This window comes from Protobothrops mucrosquamatus, unplaced genomic scaffold (genome assembly GCF_001527695.2).
Source record: "Protobothrops mucrosquamatus isolate PMUCROS unplaced genomic scaffold, P.Mucros_1.0 scaffold109, whole genome shotgun sequence".
NCBI lineage: Eukaryota > Metazoa > Chordata > Lepidosauria > Squamata > Viperidae > Protobothrops > Protobothrops mucrosquamatus.
This window is the reverse complement of record NW_015386481.1, coordinates 333,083-354,488: the sequence shown is the minus strand read 5'-3', so window position 1 is coordinate 354,488 and position 21,406 is coordinate 333,083. Positions and strand designations below refer to the sequence as shown.

The following is a 21,406-nucleotide window of genomic DNA, read 5'->3' as shown; positions in this document are numbered from 1 at the left end:
AGAAAGAGAATGACCTTGTGGGAGAAGTGCAGGAGAGGAAGAGGTGAACGAGATCCTGGAGAAGGACGTTCTTCAGATCTTGGAGAATCTTGAGGTCTTGGAGAAGGAGAAGGACATTTTTGAGATCTTCTTGGAGAGAAAGAGAAAGATATCCTCGGGACCTTGAATAAGATCCACAGCTCTGAGATGGCAAATGGATCTTGAAGAAGAGACAAAACAGGGACGCCATAAATAAGCTGCACAAAACAGCTCCTGAAATGTTGGTCAGGGGATCTTCCCCCCCCCCCCCACATCTCCTTCAGTGTGGAGGTAATGCAATTAAGCTCCTCATTTTCATAAGAATTGGAACTTGCATTATTCATGCTCTGCCCATTTGCATGTGGAACATGAGCCTCCAGGCCTTCCAATCCTCTCCTCTTGGTTCCAGCCCAGGTAAGAGACATCGGGCATCACCCAGAAGTGACCGAAGGCTGCCAGTTTAATGAAGAAAGCAGCATTCTAGTCCCTTTGAAGGAGAAACTTGTGGTTTCCTGGTTGTGAGGGGTTAGAAGAGGATGCATTTGTTTTTGGGACAAGCTCTGGGTATTTTTCTCTCTCTCTCTTTCTGTTTCTCACTCTGTATGTTTCTCTCTCTCTCTGTGTTTTTCTTTGTTTTTTAGGGTTGCCAGGTCTGCTTCCAAAAAATAGCGGACAAGCGGGGGGGGGGTTAAGTAGTAAAAAAAGTAGACTGTACAGCTTTAGATTACGTACCATTTCATCATAAAGCTTTTGAATAAAAAAAATGTCCACTATTTTGTGAAAAAAAATAGTGAACATAATGTGAAAAAAGTGGACTGTCCACTCAAATAGTGGACACCTGGCAACCCTATAAATGTTTTTCTCTGTTTCTTTCTTGGTGTGTTTCTCTCTGTTTCCATTTCTGTGTGTGTTTCTCTGTATTTCTCTTTCTCTGTCTCTGTCTGTCTGTCTGTCTCTCTCTCCCACACACACACACCATGAGCTCCACGCCGCTGTTTCCTGATCATCCGTTTCCAACAGGACTAAATGTTGGCTGAATCCCATTCTCTGTCCAGGCACGTGCGCTGCTCGTCTTGAGCATTCAGAAGAAAAGAGCTCCATGGGTTTTCTGCTCGTGGGTCTCCCCGGAGAGCAGAGGAGGATACAGACCCCCACCTCCTCCCGCAACCTCTGACGGTCAACCGGGTCAATTACATAATCCCACTGTTCCCAAAGGCGGGCACAGAAGATGGCCAGTTCAGTTTGGCAAGGAAGAAGCAGCTTCCGCTTTCAATTACCCGATCCCACCAAGACCATCAACCACGAGCAACATCAAAAACAGGGCGCTCATCCTCCTGGGCCTTTTGTCCAGGATGGGATAAGGACTCTTGTTTTGGGTAAAGGGTTGGACTAGAATCACTAGATCAGTGTTTCTCAACCTTGACCATTTTAAGGCATGTGGACTTTCAACTCCCAGAATTCCACAGCCAGCAATGCTGGCTGTGGAATTCTGGGAGTTGAAGTCCACATGCCTTAAAATGGTCAAGCTTGAGAAACCCTGCACTAGATGATCTCCAAGGACCCTTCCAACTCTTGGTCATTCTGTTTTCTATAATCTAGCCCTGCACTGTCTTCAAGGGCAGCCCCACGTATGACAGAGTGCAGAGTGAATTAATCATTAGCATTTTTGCACGCGTATTTATTTACATATTTAGGGTACGGCCTGTCATTGCATGGACCAGCAATATATATTAACATTTAATCTAGATTTTTGCACGTGGGTTCACACGTTACTGGCAACGCCAGCTTCGCCATCTCCAAGACGGGCGGCGAAGAGCCCCGCCCACAGGTGGGCGCGGTTTTCTCCCCCTTCTGCCCGTCCACCAGTTAGGGCGCATGCGCGGCAAAGAAACACGCGGCGCCTCCTTCAAAAACCTCGCCGCCGTCCTTTCCCCCCCGCAGTCCTTCCTTCGTCCGCTTCTGCGCATGTCCCGCTTTCTGCCGGCGGCTTTTTTTTTTTTTTTTCCCTTTTCTGCGCAGGCGGGGCTGCTCTAGTCTCGCGCGCTCTCCGGCGTTCCTCGGCGGCCCGCCGGCCTTGTAATCTCGCCTGTAGATGGCGCACTTTGAAAGCGGCCCCTTGAGCTCCCGTTCTTTTCCTAGAGCGGCCGTGAAGGCGGGAGGGCGCCTTCTGCCGGGCGCATGCGCGCTCGGAAGGTGAAAGGTCGGCAACATGGCGGCGGCCTCTTCAGGCGATGAAGCGCCGGACAATGAGGACTATTATTCGTTGCTGAACGTGCGGCGGGAGGTGAGGCGCTGTGAGGGGCGCCGGGCTGCTCTGGGGAGCCGCTCCCGGGCGAGTCGAGGCCCGGCGGCGGGAGGGAGAGCGGCCGGCGGCGGCGGGGGAGGCTCGGCCAGTCATTGACAGGACAGAAGCGGGCGGGGATTCCGGTCAAATATCTCCACAATGTGGTATACAAAGTGGGAGCCGCTCCAGAGCTGAGGAGATCTCGATTTTGGAGTTTTTCCCCGCCGAGGAGATCTCCAAAAGCCCCCCCCCCCTTTATTATTTGGGAGGGGATTCCTCAGAGGTCATCTAGTCCACCCCTTTGCCCTCAGATATAAGCTAAGACAACCTTTATCGTTCCTTTTCCTTTGCACACACTGGCACACATTATCCATGAAATTCTGAGGCCCACTCTCAAAAGAATATATATGGATGTGCATAAATAAAATACATACCGTACGTACATTAACCGCAGTCTATTTTGAATACATGGGGGGGGGAAGAACCAGTCTTGAGACTTAATAAGATGGATACTGTATTTTACAAAGCTGATTGCCTCGTCTATTATTATTGATATGTCCAAGGTTAGGCTTGGAAAGGGGGCCTGAAGGCGGCCAGGGCAGCCGAAGAAGGTCGAAGAGGCTCTTGTGGAAGAAAAAAAGAGCAGCCATTCCTCAGAGCTGAAGGCCAGGGAGGCCTTGGAAGGAAGGAGACCCCGAGGGGGTCCCAACTAAATCACAGAAGGGAATCAAAGTTTAAATTATGGAACCCTGTACAGGTGATCCTCGGCTTACGGCCACAATCGAACCCAGAATTTCTGTGGTTAAGCGAGACGGTTGCTAAGTGACTTTTGCCACTGTTGTTAAATGAATCACTGCTGTTGTTAACTTAGTAACACGGTCGTTAAGTGAATCTGGCTTCCCCATTGACTTTGCTGGACGGAAGGTGGCAAAAGGGGATCACGTGACCCCAGGGACACTGCGACTGTCATAAGTATGAGCCAGTTGCCAAGCATCTGAACTTTGATCTCGTGATGCTGCAGCAGTCGTAAGTGTGAAAAATGGTCCTAAGTCACCATTGTAACTTTGAACGGTCACTAAATGAACTGTTGTAAATGGGGAACTACCTCTATATGCATATCCTGTCTCTAAGGTGGCAGACCTGATGTTCCTGTCCTCCCCACCATTTTCCCCCCAGCTACACCCCTGCGAGGTGGGATGGGCTGAGAGAGGGTGACTCTCCCAACGTCACCCAACCGGCTTTCCTGCCTAAGGCAGGCCCAGAATTTGCAGTCTTCCATTTTTGGCACTCCAGCCAACTGGTTTGTCTTCCTGTTTTCAGGTTTTGCTTTTCCTGTCATCTCCGAGAGCCAACAAATGTCTAAGGCAGTGCTTTTCAACTTTGGCATCAACACTTGAAGATGTGTGGACTTCAACTCCCAGAATTCCCCCGCCAACCATGCTCGTTTTTTTTTCTCTCCTACCCCCCCTCCCCAGAGTGGAGAGATTGCAGAGAAAGGGATTATAAGAGATTAAGCAGGCCACATTTGGGATACACATCGAAAGGATTAAAGTCCACGCATCCTCAGTTGCCAAGGTTGGAAAACATTGGTCTTGAGCAGGGGGCTGGACTAGAAGACCTCCAAGGTCCCTTCCAGCTTTATCCTATCCTAAGGGGCATACAACCTTAATAAATTACGATTTCCAAAGGCTGTCTTATAGGGCTTTTTTTTTTTTTTTTTGACAAAATGGGGAAACTAAAGTAATGGAATGAATAGGTGAACCCACAAGCCTTCTGTCACCCTTTCCATCCCATGCCCTCCAAATGTTCAAAGGCTTTGCTTATTTTAGGAAACTACGATAGGAGAAAGTTTTCCTGCTTATAATTTTCCTCAGCAGCTAGTCCTCAGCTTTTCACCCCGACATTTGTGTTGCTAAGCAAGACAGTTGTTACGTGAGTTTGCCCCCATTTTACGACCTTTCTTCCCGCGGTTTTTAAATGAATCCCTGCAGTTGTTAAGGGAGTCACACGGTTGTTAAGCGAATCCGGTTTCCCCATTGATTTTACTGGTGGGAAGGTCGCGAAAGGGGATCACATGATGCTGTGACCGTCATAAATATGAACTGGGACATTGCAGCTGTCGTAAGTGCACGGCAATTGTGAAGCATCTGAATTTTGATCACGAGACCATGGAGATGCTGAAACGGTTTGAAAAGTCACTTTCCTCAGTCTTTTTTGGTCACTAAATGAATGGATGTAAGTCAAGGACTGCCTCCATTGACTGAGCAACAGTGAGCTGTTTAGGTTTTATAAGTTATGCCACTTTACTTTTTACTCACAATCTGCATATATCTCTCTCTTCCGTCTATTTTCAGATGGAAGCATTTTTTTATATCCAAAACCGACTGCCTCATCAGAGGTAGAGAAAACGGTGCTTGTTAATGTATTGTGCATTAAATTTTGGATTAATTAGTTTGGGAGACCTTCCTCTGAGCAGATCTACAGCTTGGCTCTTCGGCACTTTAAACCGCCTCAGGGAAAAATAAAATTAGAATGACACTAAACTCTGTTTTTCCTACAATCCTTCTGCCAAAAATGCAGAATAGCTTCCTTTGCAGAGTCAGGGGCTAATTGAAAGACACATGGGCTCTTTATTCAACTCTCAGTTTTGCGGGTTTTACAGGGATGTGTGTGTGTGTGTGTGTATATATATATTTGAGAATAACAAAAATAAGGGTTGGTATCAAATTGCTATAAAAAAAGGACGAATTGTCAACTGTATTGATTTTCTTGTTCTCCTGGCCGTCTTCCGGCCTGATCTCTTTTGCTTGAAGGTGATTTCCACACTTGTGCAGGCAAACAGGTAGTCCTCGATTTACGACTGTTCATTTAGGGACCAGTCAAAGTGACAGCGGCACTGAAAAAAGTGAGCCGTGACTGTTTTTCACGCTTAACGACCGTTGCAGCATCCCTGTGGCCATGTGATCAAAATTCAGGCACTCAGCAACCGACTCATACTTATGACAATTGCGGTGTCCTGGAGGGGGTGTCACGTGACCCCCTTTTGCGACCTTTTCAGAAGGGTTGGGTTCAATTTTGGCCGTAAGCCGAGGACTACCTACAAATACTTAAGGATTCATAGATAAGATGGTTTTCCAAGTAAGAGCCAACTTAATCAATTCTGCGCTAAAGGTGGATCCGTAATTTCTTTTTAAAAAAAATTCAGACATGGTTCATTCTAATCCTGATCTCATATTTTAACGCTCTGGATAGGTTGATAATTTTGGGTGCCAGCAACATAAACCGTCCAATTTCTGGTGATCGATCTCCGATCCTCGTTTGCGTTGATATTAAAACAAAGCGTGTCAAAACCTCTTGACGGGTGGCCTTTTTTTAAAAAAAAAAAATCTCTCGTGTACTTAAAATGCTCAGCCAGTTGCACAAGATGGAAAGCTACAATTTTTGGAGTCAATTCAAAATTTACTGTACTTTGCAGCCTGCAAGCATATCCCTGAAAATTAGTTTTGAGGGATATGGTTGCAGGTTGCAAATATGGTTCATGTCAAAAAATACAGTTGCATCTTTGTAAAGAAATGAACGGACTTTTCAGATGGAGATTGAGTGATCTTTTGCTTCTAAGTCCTTGTATAAAACATCTCCTCCTTCTCCTTTTCCTTCTCCTCCTCTTCTTCCTTCTCCTCCTCTTCTCCTTCTCTTCCTTCTCCTCCTCCTCTTCCTTCTCCTCCTCCTCCTCTCCACTCCCTGAACCCAACTGCCTTCTGACACTGATGATATTTCCTAGTTGGGTTGCGAAACATCTGCAAGGAAAGAACCAAGCTCAGAGAGCACCAAGGGCTCCATAAGTTAAATTTTGCCATATTTTATTTTGAGTGGCTTCACAGTTTCGGAATTTCCCCCGGGAACCATGCCCGATTTCATCTATAATATTTGTTTAAAAAAGGAACCCAGTAGATTAAAAAAAAAAATAGTTGGAGGCTGTGCTTCGTGTCCTTTGTTAAGTACCGCTTAATAAGTATCCCGGTTGTAATATTTGTGGTTTTATAACTTTCATAAAATGACATTTTTCCTAGGCTATGTTTGAAAAGTAGGTGAGGAAACCTTTTAATTAAACCAAAGCTAAACAAATAAATTGGGGGTAAAAAAAAAGCCATTTATTTCCCAAAGGATCAAATCTGTCCAGGACCGTTTTATCAAGATGACAGTTCTTTAAGAGTTATTAATTTTGGGGCTGCATTCGGAAGAGGAGAACCCCAGAACTATGTTTATTAAATAAAAAAGATGGCAGGGCTGATTTCCATGATCCGATGACTTGCCAGGAGGGATAAAAATGCGAACGGAGCAATGGAACTTGTTGGGTTTTTTTTTTCAAAATATAAGGGTGTTGTGACAGACCATTTAATTGAGGAGCTTATAAATCAAGATTGAACCAAGGTAGAGCTTCCAGGCACGTTCAAGCTTTGAATGCTGGCTTCGGGGTAGGAGTCTGGAGTAATTGCTTCTCAACTCCCCAACCTATTTTAAAAAACAAATCCTGTCGTGATGATTTTATTAAAACCTGCAGCAACTGGGCAGCTCGGCCTTCCCGGTGCTGTGTCCTTCCCTCCCACTTCTCTTTTCCAGGTTAATCTGACCAGGGAGGATGGAAGGGAGCAGAGTTTAAACAGACCAGGATGAGATGAGATGAGATGGGCATAAAAAAATCTGGCTCTTGCCAATAGCTCGGGCAATGACAGAAAAACGCAGGTCGTCCTTGACTTAGAGAGAGCCCCAAATTAGTGAGAACATTATTAAGTGAATTTTGTTCCATTTTACGACCTGTAAATTTCGGCTCAATTGTCGTAATTCGAGGAATAACCGTATTAGCGTTAATCTCTCCTTCCACTTTGAAATGTTGTTCAGGATTTCAGAGAGATGTTCTTGCTCCTACGAGATATTGAGCCGGTGACCTCTTAGCGATTCCCTCGATGATAAAAAGCCCAATTTTATATTTTATTGAACATGATTTTTTTTTTTTTGGGTGGGGAAAAAAAATTGAATGGCTCATCTCTATTACTTAATCAATAGCGCATTAAACCATTTATCACCGGTTTGATTAAATCAGGTCCTGGCTGGGCTAGAATTTCTACTCCTTCCTCGTCTGCGTTAATTCTTCTAGCTAAAAGAGAGGCATGTGGTTTTTTGTTTTTTTTGCAGTGAGATCCTGGCAGGTTTCATCCAATTTGCATGTAGATGAACTAAGAATTAAAAAAAAAAACAGCAGGAAAAAAAACAAACAAACTCAATTCCAGAAATGGCTTAAGTCCCGCTACGTAGATTAAAATGATGTAGTTTTCTGCTGAGTTTTAAGTTCCTATTTAGGGTGGCTAAACCTTATCTTCCAAGTTAAAAGCTAGGGAAATTTTTCCACTGGTCAAATAAGGTCTTCGGACGCAAAACTTTGGAGATAATCCTGCATTTGCACCGTGGTTTCCTGATAGCTCCCTGACACAGGCAGTCCTCGACTTAACGACCGTTAGTTTTAGCGACCGTTTGCATTTTGAAAAGCGACTCCTGAGCATTTTTCACAACGGCCGTTTGCAGCATCCCCCACGATCCAACTGACTCATATTTATGACGGTCGCCGTTTCCCAGGGTCACGTGACACCCCCCCCTTTTGCGACTGTCTGACCAGCAACCTCAACAGGGAAGTCGGGTTCACTTAACAACCATGTTACTAACTGTAGTTTCCTGCCTGAGCAGGGGGTTGGACTAGATGATCTCCAGGGTCCCTTCCAACAACTTCAACTACTACTACTACTACTACTACTACTTCTTCTTCTTCTTCTTCTTCTTCTTCTTCTTCTTCTTCTTCTTCTTCTTCTTCTTCTTCTTCTTCTTCTTCTTCTTCTTCTTCTTCTTCTTCTTCTTCTTCTTCTTCTTCTTCTTCTTCTTCTTCTTCTTCTTCATCATCATTATTATTATTATTATTATTATTATTACTTTACAACTCTTGTGAGTTGTGAGTCCACCATCACAGCTTTACAGTGCAAAGTGTAAGCAGCCTCGGAGCGCTCGGCTTCCCTGACCCAGCAGATTCGGGATCTCATTAGCCGCCTCGCTGCCTCGATCGACGCTTAATTGGATTTCTGCTCTTTTTTCTCCAGGCCACTCAAGAGGAGCTGAAAGCCGCCTACCGCCGGCTGTGTATGCTGTATCATCCCGACAAGCACAGAGACCCCGAACTCAAGAGGCAGGCCGAACTGCTCTTCAACCTCCTTCACCAGGCTTATGAAGGTCAGAGGCGGGAAACTGGATGGCCTTCTGAGCTGGGCGGTTTCCTGGCAGAGGTTTCAGGATCCAACTAGGGAACATCATCTGTGCCAGATGGGGGGAGGAGGAGGAGGAGGAGGAGGAGGAGGAGGAGGAGGAGGAAAAGGATTGTAGGGTCCTTAGTGTTCTCTAAGCTTGGTTGTTTTCTTGCAGATGTTTCCTGACCCAAACTAGGCAACATCATCAGTGCCGCCTATGGCCGACGGTCTGTTGTATATAGAGCATGGATGATGTTCCCTAGTTTGGGCCATGAAACGTCTGCAAGAAAACAGCCAAGCTCAGAGTGCACCAAGGACCCCACAGTCCTCCTCTAACACTGATGATGTTCCCTAGTAGGGTCATGAAATGTCTGCAAGGAAACCACCAAGCTCAGAGAGCACCAAGGACCCCCCAATCCTCCTCCTCCTCCTCCTCCCCCCCACTCCGTTCTGGCACTTGATGATGTCACCTAGTTGGGTCATGAAACATCAGCAAGAAACTCCCAAACTCAGACAGCACCAAGGACCCCCAGAGTGCTTTTCCTCCTCGCCCTCACCCCTCCTTATCCCTTCCCTTTTCATCCCTTCCCTCTTCATCCCTTCCCTTCCCTCCCCAGTAAAGTCAACCCTTCTTACATTACGCTTTGCTACCTACCACATCTAAGACACCGGCCTGCTCAAGACCAAGGAGTCCTTTTCGTGTCGCCCCCCAGCAGCTTCTTAGCTGCCCACGTGATCTCTGTGTTGTGTGTGTTTCCCGTAAGAGCTTAACACAAGGGCACTTCTGCAGACGGCGGCGTTCTCTGCAAGCGCTTCACCACAGACCCTCTTCCCGGTTAATGCGTCTGCTCTTTCGCTCCGACAGACGAGGGAAGGGATTTGAGGTGAGGTCTCCAAGGTTACCCACGCTGAAACCTGGCAAAGGACTCGTCTTTCTCCCTCCGGCCCCCCCTCTCCCAATTCCCAGCGGTCTTTCCTTCCTACAGAGAGAAAGATTTATTTTTTTTAAATTCTCAATCTTCTATAAAAGCTTTTAAGCGCTGTAGCTGGTGAGAGAAGAGGAAGCTTGCCAAAAAAAATTAGAGGAGAGGTGGTTTACCGGAGTGTGCAAAAAAAAATAAAAATAAATGATGGATCCCCACACAGTTTGCGATAATGTGAGATTGCCAGATTTTTATTTTTATTTTTTTTTAGCTGTGCAGCCCTTTCTGTCAAAGCTTTCCTTGAAAACAGCTGGCGTTTTGGACAGCCTTCCCTGATCCCGGTTTGGTCCAATGAATCTTGCGCGCGTCTGAATTATTGATAGCTTGCAGCAGTTTTGGGGGGATTTGGGGCGAGCGGACAGGGAGAGAGAGAGAGGTAACTGAAGCTTAAGTAAATTAGGAGCTGGCCAGATTTGGCTTTTTTTTCTTTTTTTTTTTTTCCCCTTCCCAGTAAAACTGCAACGCCAGCAGTTTTGGCTGTCCATTGCTTGGGCCCAGAGGGAAATAGTGAATAAATGATTTCTTATTAAATCCCAGAGATTAGCCAGAGATATTTGGCTGTGGAGTTTTTTGGAAGGATCAGCATTTCTGTCCTCCGATTACTTTGGACGTGAGTGGAATCATTGACAGCAGGGTTTCTCCACCGTGGCAAGTTTAAGACGGGTGGACTTCAACTCTCAGAATTCTCCAGACATCCCCTCTCTTCTTCCTTCCTTCCTTCCTTCCTTCCTTCCTTCCTTCCTTCCTTCCTTCCTTCCTTCCTTCCTTCCTTCCTTCCTTCCTGCTTTCCTTCCTTCCTTCCCCCCTCCCCCTTCCTTCCTTCCTTCCTCTCCCTCTTTTCCTTCCTTCCTTCCTTCCTCCCTCCCTCTCTCCCTTCCTTCCTTCCTTCCTTCCTTCCTTCCCCTTCCTCCCTCCTTCCCTCCAGTTCTTCCAATGTGTATCCCCGTTGTCGCCTGCTTACTCTCTTATAACCTCTTCCTCTGCAATCTCTCCACTCTGTGGATGGGGATGGGCGAGAAAAAAAAAGAGGATGGTTGGCTGAGGAATTGTTGAGAAACGCTGACTTACAGCATCCTTAATTAGAATTTTGGGATACACAGGAGCAAGATGTTAAGCAGGGAAGGAGCAATGTTTCTGTATGAGAAATCTTCCAGTCTCCCCCCCCTCCCCCCGGACCCCCGTTTGAAATCCAGTTTTAGAAGAATGCTGGAATTAGGATTAGACTTAAACCTACCCCTCTGGCTTGTAAGGTCAGCCCTGTCTACCCTCCCTGACGTCATTTCACTGTGTCTGTGTTGGGTGGCCTGTTTTTTGTTTTGTCTTCTAAAAATAATAGCGAAAAGGCGCCGGCAAATGTGTTTGTGTGGGTTGGGTATGGAGGCTTGGCTGTGAACTCGGCCTCCAAAGCTTCAGGTTTGGGTAATAACGTCTCAATTTTGATTTCCAGTGCTCAGCGACCCCCAGACCCGAGCCATCTACGACATTTATGGAAAACGAGGCCTTGAAATGGAAGGATGGGAGGTAAGAAGAAGAGAGAGCTGCTGGCTGGGCAGTCTGGTCTCCATCTTGGCCTGGGGGGGGGTGTCTGTTTGGGGCGGGGAAGGAGAAAAGCCCACGTCTAACAGAATAACAGAGTCGGAAGGGACCTCAGAGGTCTTCTAGTCCAACCCCCTGCTCAAGCAGGAGACCCTAGACCATTCCGGATAAGTGGTTGTTCAATCTCTCCTTAAAAACCTCCAGTGATGGAGCACCCACAATCTCTGGTGGCAAGCAGTTCCACTGGTTAATTGCTCTCACTGATAGGAAGTTTCTCCTTAATTCCAGGTTGCTTCTCTCCTTGATTAGTTTCCATCCGTTGTTCCTTGTCCTGCTTTTAGGTGCTTTGGAGAATAAATAAGTTGACCCCCTCTTCTTTGGGGCAGCCCCTCAAATATTGGAAGATGCTATCATGTCACCCCGAGTCCTTCTTTTCTCTAGACTGACCCTACCCAATTCCTGCAACCGTTTGGACGCTTGAAGTCTCCTGCTTCCGATGGGGGTTGGACTAGAGGACCTCCAAGGTGTCCCAGCCCTAGGATTCTATTACAATCAGCGGAACGGCTTGCCTCCAGAAGTTGTGGCTGCTCCATCACTGGAGGCTTTCAAAAAGAGGCCAGACAGCCTTTTGTCCGAGATTACACAGGGTCTCCTGCTCGAGTAGTGGGTTGGACTACATGACCTCCAAGGTCCCTTCCAACCCTCCGGTATTTGCTTTAAAAAAAAGAGAGCTTTGAACACTGCTTCGGTTTTGAAGGACATTCCGTGTCCCTTCGGACCCTCTTTGCTCAGACTTTATTCCAGCCTTGACCGACAGTTACAGATTTGATGGGCGGAACGTCAGAAGTTTGAATAATTAGTTTTGGCCCCCCTGTCACACCGAGCCCGGCTCCTAAAACCCAACGGGAAAAAACAAAAAAACTAGCGAGGATTCTATAATTTGACGCCGGTGCCCCCAGAGGTCTAATCATTTCTGTGAATTTATAGAAAATAAACAGAAGGCTGGTTTTCTTTTTTTAAAAAACAACAACAAACACACACACACACACACACAGCATCGCTGTAGGAAATGTTCATTAAATTGGCGATGGAGAGAGACAGCGGATGATTTAAAGAGCAGGAAATTCGGATGGCTGTGTCAGCCGGAGAGTGTCGAGGTGTTTGTTAAGAGCTGGAGGAAACAGCGGTGACATTTAAAAATAATAATAATAATAATAATAATAATAATAATAATAATAATAATAATAATAATAATAATAATAATAATAATAATATAATAATAATAATAATAATAATAATAATAATAATAATAATAATAATAATAATAATAATAATAATAATAATAATAATAATAATAATAATAATAATAAGATCCACATCTGGGGCCGTTCTCTCTTTTTCCAATTTATGTTCTTTTTACGAAAATGGAAAATTGAAATCGTGCCGTTTTGTTGAGTTTAGAGATGACATGGAAAGGAAGGGGGAAAAAATAAAAAAATAACTGCCTTGGGAAGAGTCACTGAAAAAAATAGACATGAGTCCTGGAATTACGACCGAGATTGAGCCTCAGATTTCTGTTGCTAAGAGAGACATTTGTCAAGCTGAGGACTGCCTGTCCTGTGTAGCACGTCTTCCTAGGAGTAGCAGAAGCCATACTAGAGGTAGCAGCTGGGAAGGAAGGACGGCTTAGAAAGGGGGGAGGAATATAGGTGGGCCCTCTTTTTTTTAAACCCAGCCTTATTTTTTTTCCTTAACCTTATTTTTTTCTCCCTGGGAGAAATGAGGCTGACCTTGCTCAGCTCCACTGCGGAACCAATCTCTCTAACCCCTTGACCCACCAATTTTCCCAAGAACAGCGCCCACAATGAGGTTGACCCGGGGCCAGATGTTTTTAACCTTGGGGTCAGTTCTCGCAGATGTGCCCGGACTGCCTAAAATAACTGGCTTTTTTTTTTTTCCGCGGCCAGAAAAACAGCATTTTTTCCCCCTCTGTCCGCCTGCCCCAAAAGGGAGAGGGAGATAAAGTCATTTACACCAAGCTCCGTTCCTCCTGACTCTCTGCTTGAGGTCTTCCACATCCAATTTCACCTCTCTTGGCCCCGCGGATAATTTAATCCCCTCGGTTTTTCGTGCCGAGGGTTTGAGATCTTGAGCCGGGGACGTGTGTGGGTGGGTGGGTGGGATTTCTTCCCCAAAATCTCTGCTAAAGGATGGTCTTCTCGGTAACTTGGAAAAGTCCCCTGATTTGGGGAAAACCCGCCTGGCTTATAAGTTAGTCCTCTTCTTACGACCACAGTTTTGTTCGTTCCAAGCTGGTGTCTGCTAACACAGATGACCTCCCAAGGTGAATTCCTGCCCCCCCCCTTTAGGTGGTGGAGAGGAGAAGGACCCCCGCCGAAATCCGGGAGGAATTTGAACGGCTGCAGCGCGAGAGAGAGGAGAGGCGGCTGCAGCAGCGGACGAACCCCAAAGTAAGACTTTGCAAAGTTGTCAAAAGCCGCCGGGTTTGCGTTTGTCCTCCTGTTGATAAGTATATTTATTTTAAGAGAAGGTGAGTTTAAACATCCAAGCCGTCAGGCTGTGAAGGAAAAACCCCGTAAGGAGGATGAACGAGGAACTTCTACGTTCCACCATGCAGCTAGTCCTCAACTCACGATCGCAATTGGGGCTGGCCTTTCGGGCGATGACTCGGCAACGCAGTCATTAAACGAGTCGTCATGGTGGAATGTGTAGGAGGTAGACAGCCTGTTAGTTCCTCCTGCCCCCCCCCTTCAGCTACACTTTCCACCAAAGTCGTCCTGTGACTGGATCCAATTTTGCGGCCATTTTCACCACAGTCATTAAGTGGATCACGTTACTATGGGAATCATCAAGGATCTGTTCCGTTCCGCAGGGTACCATTAGCGTCGGAGTGGACGCGACCGACCTGTTTGACCGCTACGAGGAGGAGTACGAAGACGTGCCAGGCGGCCCTTTCCCGCACCTTGAAATCAACCGCATGCACATATCCCAGTCCATCGAGGTAAGGGGGCTTGTTTTTCCCCCATTTCGGCCCCCAGAGGGCGCCCCCCAAAAAACCTTCAAAGAGCCTCGTCCGGCTCCTTCCTAACCTGGCTCACTCACGCGATCTGTTCGTCCTGCAGGCCCCGCTCACGACCACGGACACCGCCATCCTCTCGGGAAACCTGTCTACGCAGAACGGCAACGGTGGTGGGTCCGTCAGCCTGGGCCTCCGGCGGGTGACCTCCGCCAAGGGCTGGGGAGAGGTAAATGGGGCGGGGGGGGAGGCTTTGACTCCCCTCGAAGGCACAGATAAAATATTTGTAGGTCAGGGTTGGGCTGTGGGGTCCTGGGTGCTCCCTGAGCTGGGTGTTTTTTCTTGCGGATGTTTCGTGACCCAAGTAAGTAACATCATCAGTACTAGGAGGGGATGGGCGTTTGAGAAGAGGAGGAGAAGGAGGAGGAAGGGAAGAGAAGAGAAGAGGGAGAAAGAAGGAAGGGGAAGGAGGAGGAGGAGGACTGAGGGAGTCCTGAGCTAGGTGGTTTCCTTGCAGACGTCTCATGACCCAACTAGGTAACATCATCAGGGCTAGGAGGGGATGGGGTTTTGTGAAGAGGACGTGGGTTGCTGAGCACTCAGGTTTTGGTCATGTGACTGTGATGGGGAGTCTCCAACTGCTGGGGCTTCAAATCTGGGTCCTAAGTAGATAGATCCAACCTAACTTCAAGCGGTCGCTAAGTAAGCAGTCGTAAGTCGAGGACTCTCTGTAACTTCTTTCTTTCCTTCTGTTGGCGCAGCTAGAATTCGGAGCGGGAGACCTGCAGGGCCCCGTCTTTGGCCTGAAGATGTTCCGGAACCTCACGCAACGATGGTAAGGCTTTGCGAAGGAACCGCAACACTCCCGCAAAGCTCCCTTCACAGCTGTCTCGCTTAGTGACCGAAACGTCGGGCTCCCTTGTGGCGGAGGAGCACCTGCAGTTCTGTTCCCCTTTCAGGGCGATTCTCACTTCCGCTCAATTTCTTTCCACTTTGGCCTCCCCGGCAGCTTCATCACCACTAACTGCGCCCTCCAGTTCTCCTCGCGAGGGATCCGTCCTGGACTTACGACGGTCCTGGCCCGGAATCTCGACAAGAACACCATGGGGTACCTGCAGTGGCGCTGGGGCCTCCAGTCAGCCATGAACAGCAGTCTGGTCCGGGACACCAAAACCAGCCACTTCACCCTGGCCTTCCAGGTGAGAAAGTTCTTCCTTTACGACCAGCAGAGGAAGTCCTCGGCTTACGACCTACTTGGGAGTGGAATTCCCACTCCTGAGCAAAGCCTTTGCTGAGTGAATGGTGCTCCATTTTCCCACCTTTTTTCTCTCCTCTGGTCACTGAGCGAATCGGGCTATTCCCTCGACTTTGCTTGTTTGATTTGATTTGATTTATTATTATTTATTTTTGGCCGTGTTTCAGCTGGGCATCCCTCACTCCTTCGTCATGGTCAGCTACCAGCACAAGTTCCAGGATGAAGATCAGACGCGGGTCAAAGGATCCCTGAAGTACGTCGGGGCTGGCGGGTGGGCGCTGAATGGGCCCTGGAGGATAAAGCTGATGGGGGGGGGGTGTTGTAAAATTGGGGTGGGGAAGCTGTTAGAGCGGTTGATCTCCGGAGGAAGATCGGGGCCACTGGCGACCCAGTCCTGTCTTTCCTCAGCAATATATTAAAATGTGTGGACTTCAGCTCCCAGAATCCCCCAGTTCCAAAGGCTGGCAAACACTGGTCTTTAATCGTTATCTTTATTACTTATTAGATTTTTTAAAAATCCTTCTGAGATGTGTGGCTGGATTAGGGTGGAATATAACATCAGAATCTTCCAGGGGTGCCCCAAATCAAGGAAAGCCAGTGGGATGTACAGGTAGAAGAGACCAGACAGCCGTTTGTCCAGAATGGTAAAGGGTCTCCTGCTTGAGCAGGGGGTTGGGCTAGATGACCTCCAAGGTCATTCCAAGCCTGTAATTCTATGATTCTGAGATGGGTAAGGTGCATGACAGACAGATGGAAGGAGGCAAGGAAAGGAAAGGGAAGGAAAGGAAAGGAAAGGAAAAGAAGGGAAGAGGAAGGAAGGAAGGAAGGAAGGAAGGAAGGAAGGATAGAACCACTTGCATCCAGAAGTTATGGGGACATCATTACTGGAGGTTTATAAGCAGAGATTGGACAGCCAATCTGAAATGGTAGGGGGTCTCCCGCTTGAGCAGGGGGCTGGACTAGAAGACCTCTGAGGTCCTTTCCAACTCGGCTATTCCACCTTCCTTTAAGATGTCCCTTTTTTTCCCTGGCAGGGCTGGCTTTTTCGGCACCATCGTGGAGTACGGAGCGGAGCGGAAGATCTCCAAACACAGCATCCTCGGGGCCACGGTCAGCGTGGGGCTGCCCCAGGGCGTCTCTTTGAAGATCAAGTGAGTGAGCTGCCCTCCGTCCCTGTCTTTCTGCTCGTCCCTGTCAGAACCGGCAGGATGGGGGAGGGGGGGCAGAGGTCTCCCCTGTGTGTAAATGCCAGGAGGGTTGGCATCGATGGGCATCTTCTAAGTCTAATGCAAGGGTCTTCAAACTGGGCCACTTTAAGGCTTGTGGACCTCAACACTCCCTGTCCAAAAATAAAAAATACACACAGCAACTAAAGAGATTCTAATTTGCAGATGCTAACATGCTTCTCCCTCCCTCTTTCTCCTGCCTTCTAGGCTAAACAGGGCCAGCCAGACGTATTTCTTCCCCATTCACTTGACGGATCAGCTCCTGCCCAGCGCCGTCTTCTACGCCACGGCTGGACCCCTGGTCTTCTACTTCGCCATGGACCGGCTGATCATCCAGCCTTATCTGCGGGCGCAGAAGGAGAAGTGAGTGCCCCAGAGCTGTGGGCAGGTCTGAAGGGGGTCTCTCGCCTAGCTGTGGTGGGAGCTGACCACCGGAGTTGAGGGCTTTGTAGCTTTGACCAGGAATGGCTTGTGGATGGATGGATGGATGGATGGAAAGAGACAGATGATAGGTAGGTAGGTAGATGACAGACAGACTACATGAGACACAAGGAGGGGAAGAAGGATGGATAGGTGGGTGGGTGGATGGATGGATGGAAAGAGAGAGATGATAGGGAGGGAGGTAGATGACAGACTACATAAGACGCAAGGAGGGGAAGAAGGATGGATAGATGGGTAGGTGGGTGGGTGGGTGGATGGATGGAAAGAGACAGATGATAGGTAGGTAGGTAGGTAGATGACAGACAGACTACATGAGACGCAAGGAGGGGAAGAAGGATGGGTGGATGGGTGGGTGGATGGATGGATGGAAAGAGATGATAGGGAGGGAGGGAGGTAGATGATAGACTACATGAGATGCAAGGAGAGGAAGAAGGATGGGTGGGTGGGTGGATGGATGGATGGATAGATGGATGGAAAGAGACAGATGATGATAGGTAGGTAGATGACAGACAGACAGACAGACAGACTACATGAGATGCAAGGAGGGGAAGAAGGATGGGTGGGTGGATGGATGGATGGAAAGAGAGAGATGATGGGAGGGAGGAAGGTAGATGATAGACAGACTACATGAGATGCAAGGAGAGGAAGAAGGATAGATGGGTGGGTGGATGGAAAGAGACAGATGATGATAGGTAGGTAGGTAGATGACAGACAGACAGACTACATGAGACGCAAGGAGGGGGAGAAGGATGGGTGGATGGATGGATGGAACAGCTTGCCTGAGAGATTGTGAGTGCCAGCACTTGGGAATGGCATTGCCAGGGATCCCCATACTCCTTTTGGGGCTCCCTTCCAGGGTGCTGGCAGAGAGAGAGAGGGAGGGAGAACCAATCTGGACCCCACGAAACCCCTCTTTTCTCGCATTAGAGACTTGGAGAAGCAACGGGAGAGCTGCTCCAGCGACACCTTGCAGAAGAAACACGAAGCTGAAGCTGCCGTAAGTGTCTCGTCCTCCTTTGAACATTACAGCAATATTTCTCAACCTTGGCAACTTCAAGACCTGAGGACTTCAACTCCCAGAATTCCCCAGCCAGAATGAGCATGGCTAGCTGGGGAATTCTGGGAGTTGAAGTCCACGGGTCTTAAAGTCACCAAGGTTGAGAAACACGTATTTCCAGAACAGGTCTTCTCTTGAGTCGGAGAAGAAGCCGGCCTGGCTTTCTCCAACCGACTTCCCGAGGCCCTCAGCAGCCTGCCAAACAAACAAGCCACAAACAGATCAGGGCTTGATAATAACAGCCCACCAAAAGCCTGACATTCTTAACCTTGTAAGCGGAGCAGCTTAAGGTCTGCCAGCTTCATTCTCTCTCCTCCTCCTCCTCCGCTGCGCAGGTGCGGCTGATGCAGGAGTCCGTCCGGAGGATCATTGAGGCCGAGGAAGCCAGGATGGGTGCGTAAAGCTGGGTTGTCTCTTTTGCCGGCCTTCTGCCCCTACTTTGAGGCCCTGCTTCGACTAACACCTCCCCGAATCTAACCCGGTCGCCTTCTTGCCCCTCCAAGGCCTGATTATCGTCAACGCCTGGTACGGGAAGTTCGTCAACGACCAGAGCAGGCGGGACGAGAAGGCCAGGGTGATTGACGTGACGGTGCCCTTACAGTGCCTGGTCAAGGATTCGAAACTCATCCTCACTGAAGCCTCCAAGGTAAGGACGGGGCTAGGACGGAGAGAGGCAGAGGCGTGTTTTCCTGGCTCTTTTCTGCTCAGGATCCGGCCTCTTGGTTGCCGCTCTGCACGAGCTCAGGGGCTCTCTTCTCCCACCGCGGTCCAAGCAACCCTCCTTTTGAACTCCCGCAGGCCGGCCTGCCCGGATTCTACGACCCTTGCATTGGCGAAGACAAGAGCTTGAAAGTCCTCTACCAGTTTCGCGGCGTTCTCCACCAAGTGATGTCGGCGGACAACGAGGCCCTTCGGATACCAAAGCAGTGTGAGTGCTGGCCCTTTAAATCTCCTGCTTGAGCGGGGGTGGGTGGGGGGGGCTGGACTAGAAGACCTCTGTGGTCCCTTCCAGCTCCATTCTGATTCTAAATAATATTTTCTTCCAAAACCACATTAACTGGGCATAGCTTGCCCGTGAATTTGCTACCCCGACTTAAATTCTGTTAATATGTTTACTTATACGCCGCCGATCTCCCTGCGCAAAACGACTCTTTATTTACCATCAAATTTTCCCACGGCACCGTATTTATTCCCCCCCAATTTTGCTTTCCCAATCTTGCACGGTCTGGCTTTTTTCATCAAGATCACGTGAAGTATTAATACCACTTTACAATGCCTTAGTAAGGCCACACTTGGAATACTGCATCCAGTTTTGTCACCACAATGTAAAAAAGATGCTGAGACTCTAGAAAGAGTGCAGAGAAGAGCAACAAAGATGATTAGGGGACTGGAGGCTAAAACATATATAAGGAACGGTTGCTGGAATTGGGGATGTCTAGTTTAACGAACAGAAGGACGAGGGGGGACATGATAGCAGTCTTCCAGTATCTCAGGGGCTGCCCCAAGGAAGAGGGAGTCAAGCTATTCTCCAAAGCGCCTGAAGGCAGGACAAGAAGCCACGGGTGGAAACTGATCAAGGAGAGAAGCAACCTAGAACTAAGGAGAAACTTCCTGACAGTGAGAACAATTAACCAGTGGAACAACCTGCCTCCAGAAGTGGTGAATGCTCCAACACTGGAAGTTTTTAAGAAGAGACTGGACAGCCGTCTGTCTGAAATGGTGTAGGGTTCCTGCCTGGGCAGGGGGTTGGACTCGATGACCTCCAAGGTCCCTTCCAACTTTATTATTATTATTATTATAAGTTGCATATCTTGGTCAGAGGTGACCTCTGCAGACCCCATCAGCATATAAATGTAAAGCTATATAAAAAAACAGAGGTTTTTATCCTGCTAAATTGCCTCTTTTGAGACTTCCTTCCCCTGTGTTTGTTATATGCCCGTCATATTTTAATTTCTCTTTTATTTTTCTCTTCCTCCTCGCTTGTTCCGCCAACAGCCCACCGGATCGATATGGACAGCTAATGCAGCAGCGGGGAGCTGCCTGGGGGAGGCGCCCCCGGCTCGGCAGAAACAGAACCCCCCCCCCTCTTCCCTTTCTGGATTCGAACCGGCTTCACACCCTTTGGACAAGCAACTTCCTCTAGGGGGGAACAAAAAAAATATTAGGTGGCTTTCGCACCCGTGACCTTGGCAGAGAGAAGGAACCGCAGCCACCTATTTTACAGGTGCCCAGGGTGCTCCCCCCTCGTCCTCCATCACCTGGGCACGCTGTGGGACAGGAGGGTCCAGGACCAACCTCCCCCCCCTCAAAAAAAACCCCCACAGCCCTTGTCAAAGAGGCAAGGTCAGTTTTAACCACTCAATCACCCAACACTTCCGGCATCCAGAGTCTGCCTGCGTTTCTTTCACCTCCGCAGATTTCCGACTCTCGCCAACCTTCAGCGTTGTAAACCTTGCTGCTCTCGTCTCTCTCTCTCTCTCTCTCTAACCCAGCAGCGTAAAAACGTGAAAAAGAAGGGAAAAATAATTAGCCATCCGCCCGGTTAGATACCAGAGGCTGGCAGTGTGTCCACTCCGGGCATCGCTGACCCGATGGGATCCCGCTAGCCTTCTTTCTTGGTCAAATCAGGATCTTCGGCCGTCAAGATCAGCCACCGTCACCCGGCAAGGCTCCAGGCTACTTAAGACTCTCATCTCCCAACACCGCAGGGTTGGCCTACACCAAATGCCGAAGCGGACCGTGGCTCTCGTCGCCTTCCTTTGCGGATCGGCTCTTTGGGGAAAGACACCCCCCCCCAAGTTTCTGAATTGCAGCCTCTTCCCAGATGTTGGGAATCTGTCGGCTCCTTTCTTCTCCTCGATCCTGGAAAGGCTGTGGTCAACTCTGAAACCAGGTATTTCCCCCACATCTTAGGCCAACGTCCGTCAGGCAGAAAAGTTTTTGGTCCTTTGGTTCACACACTTCCCGAAAATTCCTTTCTCCCTGCGCTGCTCATCTAATTTTTCCTTCTGGGGTTGAGATATTACTACTACTACTAATAATAATAATCGCAGCAGCCCAAAACCACACACTGTTGTTTTATTCCCGTTCACCGTTACTCGCTCTTTGCAACCAACCCAGAGCCAGCCCTGGAACCCGCTGCCGAAGGGCTCCATCTTTGCTGACGGACAGCAATTTTGTGATCCCCTCCCACCCTCCCCATCAATGAGCTCCTGAGGGTGCGTGTGTGCGTGCGTGTGTGTGTGTGTGTGGAGGGGGGTGTTGCCTCTGGTTTTTCCTGTA

At 48.4% G+C, this 21,406-nt stretch overlaps 1 protein-coding gene across 1 annotated transcript; it reads left to right on the top strand.

Annotated features, from left to right (window-relative positions):
- The first annotated feature begins 2,215 nt into the window (after positions 1–2,215).
- On the top strand, positions 2,216–20,183 carry DNAJC11 (DnaJ heat shock protein family (Hsp40) member C11). Its single transcript, XM_015812768.1, has 16 exons — positions 2,216–2,302; positions 8,446–8,575; positions 11,020–11,093; positions 13,478–13,579; positions 14,002–14,130; positions 14,252–14,374; positions 14,907–14,980; positions 15,155–15,344; positions 15,568–15,653; positions 16,435–16,551; positions 16,834–16,989; positions 17,995–18,064; positions 18,460–18,517; positions 18,628–18,770; positions 18,923–19,052; positions 20,120–20,183. The coding sequence occupies exons 1-16, from the start codon at positions 2,228–2,230 to the stop codon at positions 20,143–20,145; spliced, it is 1,683 nt and encodes a 560-aa protein (XP_015668254.1). The 5' UTR covers positions 2,216–2,227; the 3' UTR covers positions 20,146–20,183.
- Positions 20,184–21,406: the final 1,223 nt, after the last annotated feature.